At 44.1% G+C, this 20649-nt stretch overlaps 1 protein-coding gene across 3 annotated transcripts in view; it reads right to left on the reverse strand.

Moving 5' to 3' along the window:
* The window catches only part of TAF3 (TATA-box binding protein associated factor 3), a 162805-nt gene that overhangs the window by 52413 nt on the left and 89743 nt on the right, over positions 1–20649 (reverse strand). For 2 of the 3 annotated variants that reach the window (XM_083366094.1, XM_083366093.1), the window contains exon 3: positions 5889–7705. In XM_083366094.1, coding sequence (XP_083222220.1) covers positions 5889–7705 — 1817 coding nt within the window. Of the gene's footprint in view, positions 1–5888; positions 7706–17600; positions 17677–20649 lie in introns of those variants that run through there. The other variant, XM_083366095.1, reaches the window with a different exon arrangement.

Below are 20649 nucleotides of genomic sequence, written 5' to 3' on the forward strand. Positions count from 1 at the left end.
GTCACCAATCCCTTTTTTTTCCAGTGCCTTTGAACAGTCATTAATCAGATGGCTGTACATCAAGGACTACCTATATATTAAAGGAAATATAAGTGTGGGTATGCATGAAGAAGACCAGAAGCGATTTAGAATAGAATAAAGTAGAGTAGAGTGGACTGGACTGGAATAGAATAGAATAGAATAGAATAGAATAGAATAGAATAGAATAGAATAGAATAGAATAGAATAGAATAGAATAGAATAGAATAGAATAGAATAGAATAGAATAGAATAGAATGGATGGGATGGGATGGGATGGGATGGAATGGAATAGAATAGAATAGAATAGAATAGAATAGAATAGAATAGAATAGAATAGAATAGAATAGAATAGAATAGAATAGAATAGATGGAATGGAATAGAATATTAATACGAAACAAAAGGGAACAGAACAGAACAGAACAGAAAGGGACCTTGGAGGTCTTCTATTCCAGCCCCCTGCTCAAGCAGGAGAAACTATACCATTTCAGATAAGTGACTGTCTAGTCCAGGGGTGGGCAACCTTGGCTCTTTTATGACTCGTGGACTTCAACTCCCAGAATTCCTGAGCCAGCCACGCTGAGGGGAAAGGGAGAGGTTTCCATGCTGAGCCACGCCGGCTCAGGAACTCTGGGAGTTGAAGTCCACCAGTCATAAAAGAGCCAAGGTTGCCTACCCCTGGCCTAGCCTCTTCTTAAAAGTTTCCAGTGTTGGAGCATTCACAACTTCTGGAGACAGGTTGTTCCACTGATTAATGGTTCTAACTATTTAAATGGACAGGTTTTTTGTTTTTAAATGTGAAGGGAGCACGAAGTCTCTACGATTAAAATTTAAAGAAGTGCAATTCTGGAGTAAGCTGGGCATTTGGACTGGGAGAAGAATATTTGCAGTGGATTACAAAGCTTCCCAGTCCTGAAAGTGGCGATGTCCAGCAGTGTAAGACTCCTTTGTAGCTAACTAAAAATACATTGTCCCTGGATTTGTCCAGTTTTATGTATAAGCAATACTTCTTTCACCTGAACTAATACTAGTAGTCCTATAAGCCCCTTATTGCAGTGTGTGCTGCACAGGATTTTATTTTTTTATTTTTTTGGCACTAATCTTCAAGGATTTAGCTTCTTTGCCACATACCTCAGGGCACCAACTGATAAAGCCTCAACTCTCCGTTTTTCCAGGACACCAACAGAGCGGCCTTGCAAAAAATGAAAATCACTCAAGAGATTTTTTTTTTTAAAAAAAAAGGGGGGGGGAGAGAGAATTTATTTTTGAAATCCTGGCTTCCAGCGAAGAGATGGACTTTTTCCATCTTTTTTTTTAAAAAAAGGAAAAAAAAAACGAAATGAGAGGAAGGCTTATCACTGGAAATCAGTTTAAATTTTAATTTTTGTGGAGGGACTCTTTCATGCAGCCTGGCTTTAAAGTTTATCTTTTGACAGGGACTTTTCGCCAAAGCTAACAGGGAAGCTTTGTCAATGTAATCTGCCCAAGCTTATATTGCTTTCCTATAATACAATATATTTTAGGAGTATAAAGGATAGCTTTTTTTTTAATCACTTGTAATGGTGCATTATAGTCCTAATAGCGTACTGAACGGTAACAGTAGGAGACGAGAACTAGTTACCAAATGAGGGAAGAGCTATTTTATTATTTTTCCCCCCCTTAAGTTTTATTTTAATCATTTAGCACTTGATCCATTAGGCGCAGTTTGGAACAAAATCCTCCTATCTTCTCTCAAAATCTGTTAATATTGTGAATACTGCAATTATGATGGCTCCCCTCCGCAGGTAAGACAATCACTGAGGGATATCTATTTATAGGTGATATCGACTTGGGAGATTTACCCTACCAAACATGATTATTGTAGGGATTTATAGAGTCGTTTCTTATGCCAAAGTATCCAACCTAGAAAAGAAATATATGAATAAATAGAAGGAGCAGTGAGAAGGAAATACCAGGCCAGATAGAGCAGATTTGATCACAGATACTTAAATCCCTTCTGTCTCCTTCAATGAGCCAGCTTTTTTCCCCCCACTGCACCTCTGCCAAATAAGGCCCATAATCTGATAGTTGGGAGTGAAATTTCTCTTTCTTTTTCCAGATTCTCCTTTTTCCTTGGTCTCTGCATAGTTTACTTTGAGAGAGAGAGAGAGAGAGAGAGAGAGAGAGAGAGAGAGAGAGAGAGAGAGAGAGAGAGAGAGAGAGAGAGAGAGAGAAAGAGAGAGAGAGAGAGAGAGGGAGAGGAAGGGAGGGAGGGAGGGAGGGAGGGGGAGAGAGAGAGAGAGAGAGAGAGAGAGAGAGAGAGAGAGAGAGAGAGAGAGAGAGAGAGAGAGAGAGAGAGAATGAATCACATTAACTCAAGAAGTTGTTAACCGGTTTGGTTGAGGTGCTGGAGGAGAAATGAGAAAATCTGAATGGTGCTCGTTCGGGAATTCTGGGAGCTGAAGTCCACAGGTCATAAGGGCACTTGTCCACCCGCCCACCCCTGCATTGGGTCAAGGGTGAAGGTCCTGTGCCCCCTTCAATGGCATCTCTCATCTAACCTGACCCCAGATCAGTCTAATGAATTCTACTCGAATGAAGAGAAGGACGAGGGGGGATACGATAGCAGTCTTCCAATGTCTCAGGGGCTGCCCCAAAGAAGAGGGAGTCAAGCTATTCTCCAAAGCCCCTGAAGGCAGGATGAGAAGCAACGGATGGAAACTAACCAAAGAGAGAAGCAACCTAGAACTAAGGAGAAATTTCCTGACAATTAGAACAATTAACCAGTGGAACCACCTGCCTCCAGAAGCTGTGAATGCTCCAACACTGGAGGTTTTTAAGAAGAGACTGGACAGCCATCTGTCTGAAATGGTATAGGGTTTCCAGCCTGAGCAGGGGGTTGGACTAGATGACCTCCAAGGTCCCTTCAAACTCTGTTAATTCTATTCTATTCTACTCCGTAACTCTATTCTACTCCTTAATTCTATTCTACTCTGTAATTCTATTCTATTCTATTCTATTCTATTCTATTCTATTCTATTCTATTCTATTCTATTCTATTCTATTCTATTCCATTCCATTCCATTCCATTCCATTCCATTCCATTCCATTCCATTCCATTCCATTCCACTCAAATGCAATGTCTTTTGGAGGCTCAAAGATCTCTCTCTCCATATCCTCTACTTATAACTATGTTCCATTTTATTTTTATTTTTTTTTGCCAAATATTATGACCTTATGACTGTCTAGTACAGGGATCTTCAAACCTGGCCCTTTTATGACTTGTGGACTTCAACTCCCAGAATTCCTCAGCCAGCATGGCTGGCTGAGGAATTCTGGGAGTTGAAGTCCACAAATCATAAAAGGGCCAAGTTTGAAGACCCCTGGTCTAGTATGACTGAGGCTACAAGGCCATCAAGATTGTCCAAGAAAATATCCTGATGGGCAAAGGATCAGCAAGGTCTCCAACAGTGGCTCTTGCATTAGAACAGGGGTTCGCAACCCCCGGGCCGTGGACCAACAGTGGTCCGTGGCCTCTTAAGAACTGGTCCGTCCAAGTGAGCAAAGCTTCATCTGTGCGTATGCGGGATCTATGTAGCGTGTGAAACCACCTCCCCCCACCCTCCCATGGTCTCTCTAACTCTAAGAACTTTGTATACACAGGGAAAAGAAAAATCAAACGTTACGAAAAGTTTAGTTCTGATAATAGTGTAAAGCTCGAATCTGATTTATCTATGAATTGTAAATCAGCAAGTGAATTAGAGAAGCTAAACGGTAGCACCAACGTATGATTGTTCCCTCTTAACTTATTCGATATTATCTTTCTTTCCATTCCTTGCATCATATAACCACTGACCTCCTGGACAAATTGAGGTTGCAAATGTCTTGCATGGATGGGGGAAGAAAAGATGGTTCTTAATCTATTTATTGCTCTGTACTTTGTAATGATTGTCACACACTACCCTGCAATTACGTAAGCGCATTCGGTGTTGGCTTTAACACCTTCCAGGTTTAAAAGAAGCTTGTGGGATGAAATGAAATGAATTCTACAGATAGTCCTCAATGTGTAACTGTAATGGACTGCTACCCATTATGACCATATGTCATGATGGGCACAAAACGGGTAAGTCACGTGACTGACCCAATTTTATGACCTTTTTCTGTGGCAATTATTAAGCCAGTGGTCTTCAAACTTGGCCCTTTGATGACTTGTGGACTTCAACTCCCAGAATTCCTCATCCAGCATGCCTGGCTGAGGAATTCTGGGAGTTGAAGTCCAAAAGTCATCAAAGGGCCAGGTTTGAAGACCCCTGCCTTAAGCAAATGCCATCATTGTTAAGCGGAGCAATAGACACCGTTTTGCCAACATCGTTGTAAAACAAGGTCACATGACTGTGGGACCCCTGCTAACAGTCGTAAATGTGAACGATATTTAGTCGCATCATTGTGAAGGGGGCCCGATCTTTAAAACTTCAGCACAGATCCTAAGTCCTCTTTTTCAGGCCAGTCTTAACTTTTTCGGTATTGGTTAAGGGGCTCAAGGACTATCTGTAGATGTTTTGCTTTTTAATTTTTTTTTATAAAAGTAAAAGCTGCAAAACCTATACAGTTAGTCCTCGACTTAACGACCAAAATTGGGGGCCATGATTTACGTTGCCAAGTGACAAACTTGTTAAGTGAGCTTGGCCCCACTTTACGACTTTTCTTGCCAGATTTGTTAAGCGAGTCACTGCAGTTGTTAAAATTAGCCACACGGCCATTAAGTGAAGCCGGCTTTCCCCCATGGACTTTGCTGGTCAGAAGCTCGCAAAAGGGGATCACCTGACCTCCCGGGACACTGGCGACCGTCCTAAATGCGAGGCAGTTGCCAAACATCTGAATGCAAATCACGTGACCTTGGGGATGCTGCGATGGTCATAAGTACGAAAAATGGTCCCTTTTTTCCCCCCAGCGCCGTTCTAACTTTGAACAATCACTAAAGGAACTATTGGAAGCCGAGGACTACTCGCATATGGTCCAACGATCTGCACTCTCCCCCTTTTGCCGTCTGTGTCCCTGTTTTTCAGCTTGGAATTCTGCACAGGCCCTCCACTTTTAAGCTAAATATATCATTAAACCAAATATATCTATATATCTATCTCTATCTCTATCTCTATCTCTATATCTATATCTATCTGTCTGTCTGTCTATCTGTCTGTCTGTCTGTCTGTCTGTGTGTGTGTGGGTGGGTAAATTACTAACAAAGAATTAAGGGAGACTGAAATGCATTTCAGTCTTCCTTAATGAGATTCGAACCTGTGGCTCAAGAGGTAAAAACACCTGCCTAATGTGCAATCAGCCCAGGTTCGAATCTCAGAAGGGTATGGCTGAGTGATGAAAACTAATAAGTTTGAAATGCATTTCAGTCTCCCTTAATTCTTTGTTAGTAATTTACACAAATATACGAGCTGTCCGGTGTGACTACTGCCTGTTCGATGGCCTTCAAGATAGGCTGAAAACAGGAAATAAAGATTTGCCCCATGTTTGGGGCCTAGCAAGGTAATCTAAAGAGTTAACAAAGTATTTGACGCATATCTCCCCTTGCAGAAGCTAACAAAGCGAGAGAGATCCTGTGGCTCAAGAGGTAAATACACTGCCTAATATGCAATCAGCCCAGGTTCGAATCTCAGAAGGGTATGGCTGACTGATGAAAACTAATGAGTTTGAAATGCATTTCAGTCTCCCTTAATTCTTTGTTAGTAATTTACACAAATATATGAACTGTCCGGTGTGACTACTGCCTGTTCGATGGCCTTCAAGATAGGCTGAAAACAGGAAATAAAGATTTGCCCCATTTTGGACGACAGGGAAGGCAAGTCCCACGCTGCCTTCTAACGTGGGAGGCACTTACTTTTTCATATTTGTGTTTCTCCTTCTCTTTCTCCTTCTTCTCCCGCTCCTTCTTCTCCTTCTCTTTCTCCTTCTCCCTTTTCTCTTTCTCTTTCTCCTTCTCCCGCTCTTTCTTCTTCTTCTTCTCCTTCTTGTCCTTCTTCTTCTCCTTGGGCTTGTCCTTCTCCTCGAACAGCTTCTCGGGAAGGAGCGCAGAGGGGGGCTGCAACAGGGAGGGGAGCTTCATGGCGGTCGGGGTGCAGTACAAGGGGAGGGGCAGGTCCTTGTGAGGGAGGACCAGCGGGACCGACAAAGCTTTAGCCTTGTCCTTGCCTTTCTCTTTTATTTTCTCCTTCTCTTTCTTCTCTCGCTCCTTTTTGCCTTTCTCTTTCTCCTTCTTCTTGTCCTTGTGTTTCTCGCGTTCTTTTTTGGCGCCGGGCTCTTTGACCTTGGCTTTTGTCTCGTCCTCAAAGTCCTTCATTTTGAACTTGAAAGAATCCAGGTCTTCTTCTCTGACCAGGTCCTTCCATGCCAACTTGCCTTCCTTGCCTCCTTCCCTTTCTCGATCCTTCTCCTTGTTTTTCTCCTTCTCCTTGTTCTTCTCTTTGCTCTTCTCCTTATCTTTCTGCTTGTCTTTCTTCTTCATTTTGGTCTTCAGCTCTTTCTTCAGCTTCTTCTTCACCTCCAGCGAGGCGGCCTGCTTCGTCTTCTCCTCGTAGATTTTGAGCAGAGGTTCGGGCGTGGGCGGAGAAGCCGAGGGAGACGAGAAATAAGGGAAGTTTGCCGGCAAGTTGGCCTGGGGGCCCAGGTTGGCTTTGCGAATCACCTCGTCGATTGAGTCATCCATCGTCCATGAAATATCCGAACTTGAGGTTCCTCCGCAAGGAGGAATCGGGGTGCTTCCTGCTTTATTTAAGCTGCTACTTGCGGAAACAGAAGCTTTCGGGACAGGAGGCTCAGACACAGAAAGTCTTTTGGGGCTCATGAAAACTTCTCCTTCGGATTCGGACCCGGAGGAAAACTCAAACGGATCGGGATCCCGTTCTGCACACGCCCGGGCAATGACCGCGTCAATGGAATCGTCAATTGTCTTGTCAATCACGGTGAATTTCTTTGCTGGGTTCTCACTAGAGGGTTTGGCAGGCTCAGCTGGCATCGGCACCTGCTTAACCTGGATAATCTCTTTCCCCGTCTTTTCGCTCAACACGACTAACGGGGTTTTGATCGGGGTCTCCTGCTTAATTGTAATCTGAGGGACCACGTGGATTGGAAGTTTTGGACTTTTCGGGCTTCGGGGACTCTTAGCTCGGCCCGGAGATTTTTTCTCCTTCGTTCCAACTTTGGGCGAGCGAATGGGGCTGCCCGCAACGGCTGGCAATGGGGAAACTTTGGGCGTTTTAGTCTTCTGCACCAGGGAGACTGTTTTCACCACCTTGGGTTTAGGAAGAAGGGCTTTGGATTCGGGGGGTTTTGGCGTGGGCAGCTGCGACTTTGCGATGGGAGCCAAGACTGGGGGCTCTGGAGAAGACGGCACCTGCTCACCGCTCTCCTGAACGCAAACGGGGGAAAGCATTGGAGGCACCTTCTGGGTATTGATCAAGCTAAGAGGCTCGCGGGCCTCCACGGTGACCTCGAGCTCCTCCCCTTTTGTGTTTGTTAGTTTGGGGCGCTTCGCCACAGGCATTTCCTCGGACTCGGGGCTTTCTAAGGGCCTCTTGTTGAAGTAGTTTTCATCGTTCACGGCCTCCTCTTCTTCCATTTCTCCTTCTTCTTCCAAAGGAACCTGCATGGCTTCGGCGGAAGTCCCTCCATCCGTTGGCACTTGCTCCTCTTCCTCCTCTGGAGTAAAAACAAAAACAAAACAAGAAAAGAGAAAGTTACTTTCAGGCTCTGAACGAGAAAATAGTTTAGGGCAGGGGGTCCCAACCCCCAGTCTGTCGGACCGGCACCGGCAGTGGTGGGATTCAGCTTGTTCGCACTGGTTCGGGAGAACCGGTAGCTAAATTAAGCCCGGATTCGGAGAACTGGCTGGCCTCTGGAAATCCAGTCTAGGCTTCGGACGCCTCCCAGGCCTAGAACAGCCCACCGGAAGTGCATAGATGCCACTTCCGGAAGTCTGCTCTAGGCATTGGAGGCCCAGGACTGTATCACATAATAGAACTGGTTGTTCAGGTATTTGAATCCCACTACTGCAGACATTTTATTTTATTTTTTATTTATTTTTATTGCATTTATATCCCGCCCTTCTCCGAAGACTCAGGGCGGCTTACAAGCTTAGCAGTAGCCTTCATTCTATGCATATGCCTGCTTATTAGGGCTTTCACACACCCCCCAAGCGGCATTATTACAAAGTCAGCTTAATTGCCCCCAACAATCTGGGTCCTCATTTTACCTACCTCGGAAGGATGGAAGGCTGAGTCAACCTTGAGTCTGGTGGGACTCGAACCTGCACATGTCAAACACAAGGCCCGGGGGCCGGATTCGGCCCGCGAAGTGGTTTCATGTGGCCCGTGAAGCCATCCTGGAAACAGTGAGGGAACGGCCCCCACTGCCTTGGCCCTGGCCCAGAGACCCTCCTCCTGCCAGAGACCCTCAGATCTGTCCCACTCCTGCCCAGGCCCCCATAGGCACGCTTGATGCGAACGATGTAGAGCTGGCCACGCCCACCCAGTAGGCCATACGCACTCTAGCCACGCCCACCCAGTAGGCCACGCCCACCCAGTAGGCCATACGCACTCTAGCCACGCCCACCCAGTAGGCCATACACACTCTAGCCACGCCCACCCAGTAGGCCATGGCCATCCTGGCCATACCCACCTGGCCCCCTGAGGGCAACCGCAATGCTGATGCGGCCCTCAATGAAATTGAGTTTGACACCCCTGCACTACTGGATTCAAGTGTGTGAACAACCGGTTCCTGTGTGGATGACACTGCCGGAAGTCCTTTCTGGGCCTGGGCAACAAAAAATTAGCTACCGGTTCTGCTGAAGCGGTGCGAACTGGCTGAATCCCACTACTGGGCTCTGGGCCGCAGCATGCCAGAAACCGGGCCACACAAACAAGCAAAGCCCCATCCACAGGATGTGCAGGAAGCATACAAAACCGAAAAACCATGCCTCGGGGGAAAAAAAAACCTCTCCACAAAACCAGTCCCTGGTGCCCCAAAGGTTTGGGGGCTGCTGGTTTAGCGTTCGTGAGCAATTGACTTGTGCAGAAAGAACAGTTCACCGCGAGGCCTGATCAAGGACTGAGGTGGCATTGAATTAACTGGAGATCCGAAACGGACAAAGAACCGATAAATGCTGCATTTGTATTTTATTCATCTGCCACGTCACGCAGGTAGTCCCCGACTTACAACCATTCGGTAAGTGACCGTTCCAAGTTACAATGGCGCTGGAAAAAGTGAGTACTGTTTTTTGACACTTATGACTGTCCCCGTGGTCACGTGATCAAAATCCAGACTTGGTAACTGGTTCCTATTTAGGACGGTCGCAGTGTCCCCGGGGTCATGTGACTCCCTTGTGCAGCCGTTCAAAATTACAACGGCATTGAAAAAAGGGACTTATGACTATTTTTCACACTTATGACCATTGCAGCATCCCCACGATCTCATGACTAAAATTCAGACACTTGGCCACTGTCTCATATTTATTTTTTAAAATAATATTTTATTCATTTCCCAATTTTACGTTTGAGTATTTAGTAAACAACGTGGTGACTGGGTTTAATCAATAGTTCAATAACAAAATCTTTAGTGCAAATCTCAGCTTACAACATCAGATATTTCTTCTCTTTTTCCCTTAACATTTACTGTCTTGTATTCAAGCTAGTAGTGGCTCAGTGGTTTAGGATGCTGAGCTTGTCGATCAGCAGGTCGGCAGTTTGGCGGGTCGAATCCCGAGCGCCACGTAACAGAGTGAGTGCCTGTTACTCGTCCCAGCTTCTGCCAACCTAGCAGTTCGAAAGCACGTAAAAATGCAAGTAGAAAAATAGGGACCACTACGGTGGGAAGGTAACAGCGCTCCGTGCACCTTTGGCGTCTAGTCATGCTGGCCACATGACCACGGAGACGTCCTCGGACAAGCGCCGACTCTTTGGCTTTGAAACAGAGATGAGCACCGGCCCCTAGAGTCGGAAACGACTAGCACGCTTGTGCGGGGGAACCTTTACCTTTACCTATTCAAGCTAGTACATTTCCAATTATATCAACTCAATAAAAACATCATTAATTACATTTATCAATAAATTTGTAGCTTATACATATCTTAATTACATTCAATCTTCTAAACAATCCATATCCTGTTATTAATTTTTACTCAATTTTTAATTTCTTATCAATATTCCAATTTAACTTTTGAACCAAGATTTTCCTTATCTCACTTGATAACAAACTATAATATCCAAAATATTATTGGGGGGAAAGCTGACTTAACAACTGACTCACTTAGCGACAAAAATTCTGGGCTCAACTGTGGTCAAAAGTAGGATGTGGAACAAAAGCGGGAAGGAGTGTCCCACAGCCACCCTCATGTAGAGCATGATCATACTGGGATTTTAATGATTTTAATTATGTTTAATTGTACAGTCTTAATTGGCCTGCTAGTCCAAACAATCACTATACAGAAGTGATAAAAGTACGGTTAAAACCCCCACAGATCAATTTAATTAGGAGGCCAAAGAAATATTTTTATTGATTCCCCCCCCCCCACAAGGACAACACAGTTCGTTCATCTGGCACTGACCAATTAGCCTCTAAATTAGAATGTATCCAGATGGTCCTCGATTTATAACCACAACGGAGCCCAAAATTTCTGTTGCTAAGTGAGACACTTGTTAAGTGGATTTTGCCCCATTTCACGACCTCTCTTGCCACGGTTGTTAAGTGAATCACTGCAATGGTTAAGCAAATCCGGCTTCCGACTTTGCTGGTCAGAAGGCTGCAAAAGGGGATCACACGAACCCGGGACCCTGCGAGCGTCATAAATAGGAACCGGTTCCCAAGTGTCTGAATTTTGAGCGCATGACCGTGGGGATACTGCAACGGTCGTGTGAGAAACGGTCGTAAGTCACTTTTTCCAGTGCCACTGTAACTCTGAATGGTCACTAAACAAACTGTTTTAAGTCGAGGACCACCTGTACCTGCAAAAGTGAAGGTATATTGCTTTAAAAAGAATCAAGATGGCTGCATTATGCAAGTGCCATTCTAATGTTACTGCTGTCACACAATAACTACATTCCTTTGCTTCTTGACAAAAGGCTTTTTCTGGCAACGTGGCAGCTGATGCACCAGGCCACCCTCTTCCAGTGACTTGACTGATGGCTCGCAAAAACCCTCCCTCATCATGTCTATGTCCAGTTTAATGAAGAGAAGGACGAGGGGGGACATGATAGCAGTCTTCCAATATCTCAGGGGCTGCCCCAAAGTAGAGGGAGTCAAGCTATTCTCCAAAGCACCCGAAGGCAGGACAAGAAGCAACGGATGGAAACTAGTCAAGGAGAGAAACAACCTAGAAATAAGGAGAAACTTCCTGACAGTGAGGACAATTAACCAGTGGAACAACCTGCCTCCAGAAGCTGTGAGTGCTCCAACACTGGAAGTTTTTAAGAAGAGACTGGACAGCCATTTGACTGAAATGAGTATAGGGTTTCCTGCCTGAGCAGGGGGTTGGACTAGATGGCCTCTAAGGTCCCTTCCAATATTATTATTATTATTATTATTATTATTATTATTATTATTATTATTATTATTATTATTATTATTATTGATCATTGCACAGTCAGCTGGATGTTCAGACTGGATTTGGCATTTTTGTCTACCTATCGAGTCCTTACCAAGGACCTGGGATAGGCAGATGTGGATGTTGGATGGTATTACAGATCTCGTCGCAGGATGGAAGCAGTTCCTAGTGAGGCCGCCTTTTGCAATTGACTGATGGTGAATTTGTCAATGCCGATGATGGTGTTCAAGTGGTGCTCCAGTTGTTTTGGGATTGCACCCAAGGTGCCTATTACTATTAGTGCCACCCTTGCTTGCCTTTGCCACAGTCTTTCTATTTGTATTTGGAGGTCTTTAGATTTTGTTACCTTCTCCAGTTCCTTCTACTACTGCTAAGCTTGTAAGCCGCCCTGAGTCTTCGGAGAAGGGCGGGATATAAATGGAATTAAAATTAAAAAATAAATAAATAAAAAATAGTCTATTCTGCTGTGTCCAGGCACTGCCACGTCCACTATCCAGACTTTTTTGTCTTTCTTATCGACAATTGTTGTTGTTATCATTATCATTATCATCATCATTATCATCATCATCATCATCATCATCATCATCATCATCTTTAAAGCGCTCGAATAAAAAGCCAGCCACAGATACCATTTGAGAAACAACCGAACATGTATTTGCTGGGTGCATTCTTGCCATTTTAACAAACTTTGCTTCTCGCGTTTTGAACCTCTCTCCAAAAATCCCATTTGAGTTTTGGTTTGCCTCTGAATCTTTGGAACGGGACTTTCCTTTCCCCCTAGAATGTGTCAAGGCCTGATTCAGGAGACTCGCGTCAAGAGCCTTGGGTCTAAACATGAATTTGTGCCAGCGGTGCAAATTAAGTAAAAAAAGAAAGAACAAAAACCTAACACAAGTTAAGCTTTTGCCAAGGCCTGGAGGATTTACGGCAGCGGGTCCAAAGTGGAAAGTCTGCCTGGGGGGGGGGGGGATAAAGCCTTCTGTTTTATTTACCCTTCCATAAGAAAACAGAAATTTGTTAGTTCAGTTTTGCTTGGATGGACATATATGTTTTTGTCCTTAAAAAAAAAAGGGAGGAGGAGGAGGAGGAGGAGGAGGAGGAGGAGGAGGAGGAGGAGGAGGAGGAGGAGGAGGAGGAAAAAGGGGAAAAAAATCAAATCAGCCTCGTGTGTGCTGGCATCTGCTAGAAATAGACCGTGCTACTGGATTTGGTGCAGGTTCCAAAAATTGGGTTTAATCACTGCCTGATCTCTTCGGGGAATGAAATATGCTCATATTGCCTAGGGTGGCATGATTTAAAAGAGAAATGAGCTGAGCTGGAAAAATATTTCAAATTCGTCGTTTTGACCTCAGTGTTACAGAGAGTTGTCCAGTGCAGAGGTGAAAGAAAAAAAAATTATCTTAACACTCCTGTAACAAAGATGATTAAGGGACTGGAGGCTAAAACCTACGAAGAACAGTTGCAGGAATTGGGGATGTCTAGTTTAATGAAGAGAAGGACCAGGGGGGACACGATAGCAGTCTTCCAGTATCTCAGGGGCTGCCCCAAAGAAGAGGCAGTCAAGCTATTCTCCAAAGCGCCTCAAGGCGGGACAAGAAGCAACGGATGGAAACTCACCAAGGGGAGAAGCAACCTGGAACTAAGGAGAAATTTCCTGACATTTACAACAATTAATCAGTGGAACAACCTGCCTCCAGAAGCTGTGAATGCTCCAACACTGGAGGTTTTTAAGAAGAGACTGGACAGCTATTTGTCTGAAATGGTATAGGGTTTCCTGCCTGAGCAGGGGGTTGGACTAGATGACCTCCAAGGTCCTTTTCAACTCTTGTTATTCTGTTCTATTATTCCTTGCTGGTACACATGGAATTCTAAAGATTTCCCCCATCCCAAAAAAATTACCTCAAAAAGTATTCTTATTTGATGAATGAATATCACGATTCTGATAGAACAGGCCGAAGTGAAGTACTTTAGGTGAATATTAACATTAACCAGATCGTATTTCTTAGTTCTCCACAGAATGTGGACCTTCTTTCTTTTGGTGTTGTAATACGCATTCACATTTTTAATCTAGGTTTACAGAACTATTAGAAATTTTATCCCAATAAATGAGATTTCAAGGTGCAACTATTAGAACTATTAGAAATTTTACCCCAATAACTTTATTGATCCTGCTGCAGTATTTAATAACATTTATTGGAGGATGTCAGAACCAGGACAGACCATGCAATAAGAAGAGTTAAGAGTAATCAAGATTAAGTCCTGGCTAGGTTTTTTTTTCTTTTTTTAAGTAAGCAAACTTCCACAAAGTAGCCAAAATGTTAAAGACAACACTTATGCTTTTATTATTTATTTATTTATTTATTTATTTGATTTATATTTTTATATTTATATTTATATTTTTATATTTTATTTATATTTATATTTTTATTTTATGTTCAGATATTGTGAGCATGTATTTTAACCTGGAAAATTGCTCTGGAAAACATGCTAATATGCGTCAATAAGGTGAAGGTGTTTCAAAATGATTAATTAATTAATTAATTTTATGCCGCCCTTCCCCACCCCCCCATAAAGACTCTGGGCAGCTATTAATAAAAACAGTTCACAGTTTGGGAGGGAAGATGAAGTTCTCTCAGGCTGACTGCTCACAAACCGTCAAAAAAAAATTAGAGCTTAATGATTTAAATATTAGAATAAAAAAATGAAAGCGGAACCCGGGCTGCAAATACTGGAATAATCTAAACGGACAGTTCAATCTTTCTTTCTTTCTTCCTTTTTTTTTTGTACTTGCGTATATAGTTCAGTTAGAATCCATAATCAATTTACGTTGCATGATATAGAACATGTCAGTGAGCTGAATGTGCGAGTGAAATGATTGGCTAAATTAACTTCGATATTTTGAAATGTCTATTACCCGTTTCCGCGTGTAATAATTTGATAACCGTCGTCCCCAAGCACCCCTTCCAGGCCTGCCTGTGAATTTTTCAGCTAATGGCCAAAACTGAGAGACTCTGAATAAAGAACGAAGAGATTTTTGGCAATTAAAAACATACCCTACAAAATGTGAATTTTCAGTCAAAAGGCTAAAAATACTCTTATAGTATAAAAATACACTCAGCACTGAACTTATAGAGGTAGTCCTCAACTTACGGCCATTTGTTTAATGACTGAATCAAAGTTACAAGAGCACTAAAAAAAATATCTCCTAGGACCGTTTTTCATACTTATGACCACTGCAGCATCCCCCTAGTTATCTGATCAAAAGTTGAACACTTGGCACCTGGCATGAACTTATGACAGTTGCAGCATCCTGGGATCGTGTGATTCCCATGTGACCTTCCCAGCTGGTTTCCGACTAGCAAAATTGGTGGGGGGAGCCAGGTTCGCTTAACGACCGTACGATTCACTTCACAGCTGCAGTGATTTTCTTAACAACTGTGGCAAAAAAAGGTCATGAAATGGAGCAAAACTCACTTTCAACAAGTGCCTTGCTCAGCAATGGAAACGTTGGGCCCAAATCAATTTATAACTTTTTTTTGAAAGGTGTTTTTCTGGATTTTTTTTTTTGGGTGTTATTCTGTCTCTCACTGTTAAAATAAACCTACCGCAAAAATTATAGACCAGGGGTCTTCAAACTTGGCCCTTTTATGACCTGTGGACTTCAACTCCCAGAATTCATCAGTCGGCCATTTTGATGAAACTGCAGGCTTGCATCCAGACCAGGGGCCTTCAAACGGCCCTTTTATGTCTTGTGGACTTCAACTCCCAGAATTCATCAGTCGGCCATTTTGATGAAACTGCAGGCTTGGATCCAGACCAGGGGCCTTTCAAACGGCCCGTTTATGACTTGCGGACTTCAACTCCCAGAATTCATCAGTCGGCCATTTTGATGAAACTGCAGGCTTGGATCCAGACCAGGGGCCTTCAAACGGCCCTTTTATGACTTGCGGACTTCAACTCCCAGAATTCATCAGTCGGCCATTTTGATGAAACTGCAGGCTTGCATCCAGACCAGGGGCCTTCAAACGTGGCCCTTTTATGACTTGTGGACTTCAACTCCTGGCTGAGGAATTCTGGGAGTTGAAGTCCACAAGTCATAAAAGGGCCACGTTTGAAGACCCCCGTTATTCATTTCTTTGTCAGTGGCCAAAAGTATAAAATCAGAAGGGGATCAAATATTTTTTCCTCTCACTGTACTTGTATTCTCAGTTATTGCTGCTGTATAGTAGAGCTCTCCAACCTTTGTGGACTGATTGGGGGGGGGGAGGTGGTGCCAAACGGCTCAAGGCCCGTTAATAGGACGTGACACAGGGGTTGGGGACCCCTACTGTACAGATAGTCCTCCCTTACCAACCACTTAGTCAGTGACCATTCCAAGTTACGAGAGCACCGCAAGAGGAGACTTACGACCGGGTCCTCAAAGTTGTAGCCGTCGCAGTGTCTCGTAGTCGTATGATGGCCATTTGCGACCTTCGCAGGCGATTTCCATCAATAGAATATCCAATCCACTTCCCGTTCGATCATCAGTCAGGCTGCCCTAACCAGGCACCTCCACAAAGCAAACTCGCGGTGTGTTCCTTATTTAAACATATTTCATTTCCCCCACCCGCCCCGTTAAAAATGAAATTATTAGCAAAGACAAGGTAATTAGGCCGTGACAACTTGTCCGCCACAGCCAATCAATAACAGGAGTAGATTAACTAAACTGACGGACTGTACGATGATGATGGGTTATAAATGGAGAGAGAGAGAGAGAGAGAGAGAAACACACACACACACACACACACACACACACACAGAGAAACTGACCAGCAGAAAAAGGAGCCTTTTCTAACATATCCACAATTAAAAAAGAAAAAGAAAAAAAGAGCACCTTAAAATGCTATATAAGCAAGCTAACCTGAAATGACACCTAGTATTATAAATGGCCTAATCTATATGTTAATATGGTTGTATCACAGAAATGCAGCAAGACTAAGATAACAATATGACTTTGGGGTTTCTATGGCTACCATCCTGAGCGAATGCGCCAGTGAGGGCCTTGCAAGGCGGACACCACCACAACGGGGTTTCTCTTTTGCTTATTTATGATATGATTTATGATAACGACGGCTCCCATTTTCTCCCCTCTTCCGGTACAATAAACTGCTGTCGTTAATCTGCTTTTTTTTGGTGTGTGTGTGTGTGTGCGTGTGTGTGTGCGTGTTTCAGGCCTGATTACAATAATAGAACAGGGGCCCAGATATGGCAATATGGGGAGCGTTGAGATTCCTCAGCCCCGCTCATTTCTTACAAAAATAGAAATATGAATTTGGAGATCCATGTGAGGCAATGTCACTAAAGTGGACTATTTCAGGGATTATTATTATTATTTTTTGTTGTTGTTGTTGCTTGGAGCGTTTTCGGCTGGGGGAATTTCCGAGCCTTCTCCAATTCTCTCTCGCCCGTTTCCCGGGGGGGGGGGGGAAGAAAGAAAGAAAGAAAAGCTTGTTTGGAAAGGTAAAAAAGCTTGGAAGCTTTCCTAATGGAAATTGGGACTTCTGACGTGTCCTGCCACTGGGGTGTGTGTGAGAATGGGAAAGCCACATCCACACACATGAAAGAGGGAGAAAAAGGAAAAAAAACACAACAAGCCCGTGTGTGTGTGGGAAGTCCTTAGTCAGCTTTTATACTCTGTATTTATCGAGGTAATAAGTGTTGGGGAAGGAGTTTTCCAGCTGGCAGCTGAAGACGGGAAAACATATTTTATCCCAGTGCAACTCCCATCTCATTTAAAAGAGACACTCAGAAACAAAACAAACAGAAGGCAAGTCAACAAGGTGGTTCGCTTGGGACAAGCCTGGGAGAGGAGGTTTGATTCATCCATGGCTTCGGACATTTCCCAGGGTAATCTTTACCAGCTTTACAGGTCGTCCTCGACTTACAACCGTTCGTTTAAGGATGGTTCAAAGTTACGACGGCCCCGAAAAAAAAGTGACCCGAGGACCAGTTCCTCACCTTTGCAGCGTCCCTCGGGGTCAGAATTTGGGCGCTTGGCAACAGGCATGTACTTCTGTGGGTAGGGTAGGCAAGACAGTTGTTAAGTGGGGTTTTGCCACATTTTACAAACTTTCTGGCCACCGGTTGTTAAGTGAGTTGTGTTGGCGTTAAGCCAATCTGGCTTCCCCCTTATCGACTTTGCCTGTCAGGAGCCAGGTGGGTGGGAAGGTTAACTATGGTGATCACACCACCCCTGGGCCATTGCAACCATTGTAGTAATCATCATCATCATCATCATCATCATCATCATCATCATCATCATGTTGTTGTTGTTGTAAGGGACTTTGGAGGTCATCTAGTCCAACCCCCTGCTCAGGCAGGAAACTCTATACTAGGGGTCTTCAAACTTTACAGGCCCTTTTATGACTTGTGGACTTCAACTCCCAGAATTCCTCAGCCAGCCATGCTGAGGGGAAAGGGAGACGTTTCCATGCTTAGTCATGCTGGCTCAGGAATTCTGGGAGTTGAAGTCCACGAGTCATAAGAGAGCCAAGGTTGCCTACCCCTGGTGTAGGCAGTCCCCGACTTAAAACAGTTCATTTAGTGACTGTTCAAAGTTACAACAGCACTGAAAGAAGTGACCTATGATCATTGTTCACAATTATAACCGTTGCAGCATCCCCAGGGTCACATGAGCAAAATGCAGACGCTTGGCAACCGCCTCGTATTTTATGACGGTTGCTGTGTCCCGGCTTCATGTGATCACCTTTTGCGACCTTCCGACAAGCCAAGTCCATGAAGAAGCCAGATTTGCTTAACAACGGTCCCATTACTTTAACAACCGCCGTGATTCGCTTAACGACTGTGGCAAGAAAGGTCGTAAAATGGGACAAAACTCACTTTCCCCGATTACGCAGGAATCTGGGGCTCAATTTCATTACAGGTTCAAAGCCTGCTTGCGAAAAGAACCTAGAATTTGAAAAAAAACAAAACCCAAAAAACCACCACGAAATAAAAAGTTATTAACATCTGCAGAACACATCTTTGCCAAGTTGTTCCTATAACGTGGCAGAATAAGACAAATCGCCTCTGTGTGCAAACAAGTTGTTCCGCTTCCACTAAAGTAAGCTGAAGGCACTTTAAAATAATCAATAAAGACACTTCACGTTTAACATGCCGTGAGATCAGAGGGAAGTATTCATAATTCAGTTAGCCAAGCACTTTTTGACTCAGCAGGCACCATGTCTGGATTCAGCTGGATCTGTAGAGCTAAAAATATGATGGAACTGTCACTGCATTTTGTTTCTAAGAATCACAGCATCAACACAGTCCCAAAGACGGTCTCGGGTCCTTCTGGAAGATTCAAATGTACCAAAACTTTAAGCTAAATGAACTGTTACTCTTATGTTCCACTGGAATCCATCTTGGATTGAAGTTAATGGAAAAGTTGGAACTTTCCTTGCCAACTATAAAGAAACCAAAAAAATTATTGATAAACAATTTATTCGGGATGCCACCGATAACCTAAAATGGCATTTTTCTTATGAAGGTCTATTTGCAAATCTAATTAGGGACTGGCTATTTTTAGCATAATGTAGCAAATAACAGAATTGGGTGCTCACCCCTAATCAATTAATATATCTAATCAAATGAAGGCTGCAGCCCTTGCCGTGAGTGGTGCTACAATGGGGAGAGGTATAAAATCTATGCTACCATTAATTTGTACTCCATTCCAGTGGACATCAACTGAAGATAATCTGCCTGAGGAAGCATAAAAAGACTAAAAAAGGTAAAGGTTCCCCCGCACATGCGTGCTAGTCGTTTCCGACTCTAGGGGCCGGTGCTCATCTCCGTTTCAAAGCCGAAGAGCCAGCGCTTTTCCGAGGACGTCTCCGTGGTCATGTGGCCGGCATGACTAGATGCCAAAGGCGCACGGAACGCTGTTACCTTCCCACCATAGTGGTCCCTATTTTTCTACTTGCATTTTTACGTGCTTTCGAACTGCTAGGTTGGCAGAAGACTAAAGCTGTGCTAAATCTGTCCTTCATAGGCCCCCTAATAAATTGACCATGTTGGTTATGGATAATGTGAATTATACGAACGAAGGCAAATATACATGTCCCAGGGTAATGTTGCAGAATCCAATCTGGGTTGGTCACCGGGACCAGAGGTGAATTATAATCTAATACTTGAGAAAGGAGAAGAGAGAACAAATTGGGAAAGGCAGAAAAACTGTGTTGTTCAGTCGCTAAGTCGTGTCCGACTCTTCGCAACCTTGTGCTCCACAGTCTCCTAGAGTTTGCCCAAATGCATGTTCACTGCATCAATGGCACTATCCAACTATCTCATGCTCTGCCGTCCTCTTCTCCTTTGGCCTTCCATCTTTCCCAACATCAGGGTCTTTTCCAAGGAGGCCCCTGTTCTCATTTGGTGGCGAAAGTATTTGAGCTTCAGATTCCATATGGGTCCTTCAAAGGAACAGTCAAGGTTGATTCCCTTTAGGATTGACTGATTGGATCGCCTTGTAGTCCAAGGGAAACTGTTGTGATTCCTCGCCAGCCCATGGATCTGGCAGCTGAGTCTGAGGAATCGGAGGAGGAGGAGGAGAGGGGCCTGGAGTGACATTAGAGTCTGAGGAAGGCTCTGAGGAACTCCAAGACTTACAGTCGGATGAGGAGCCTGGCCCCTCTACTCGCGCTCAGGCTGAGACACAGCTGTGTTGGGAGCCTGAGTTGGACAGTGATGAAGCACAGCTGGGAAATATCCAGGATGCACGAAAGCGCCAGCAAGCAAAGCGAGCAGGGCAGAGGAATGCAATGGGGCGGCTCCAAAGGCAAAGGAGAAGGCATTAGGAAGCCACGCCTTGGCTGAATTATAAAAAGGAAGGTGTGGGAGGTGCTGGTTGCCAAAGGCAACCGTTTGTGTTGAGGATCGAGTTTCTGTGGACTGTGTTTGTTTGCCTTGGCACAATGACTCAGGTCTGTGAGAATAAAAGGGGTTGTTTTTTTTCTTGCGGTTCCTGCCTGTTTCTTGGAAGAGGGGTTTCTCCTTGTGAGCAGAACAGGGA

The sequence above is a fragment of the Vipera ursinii genome, assembly GCF_947247035.1.
Source record: "Vipera ursinii genome assembly, chromosome: 6".
Classification (NCBI taxonomy): Eukaryota; Metazoa; Chordata; class Lepidosauria; order Squamata; family Viperidae; genus Vipera; species Vipera ursinii.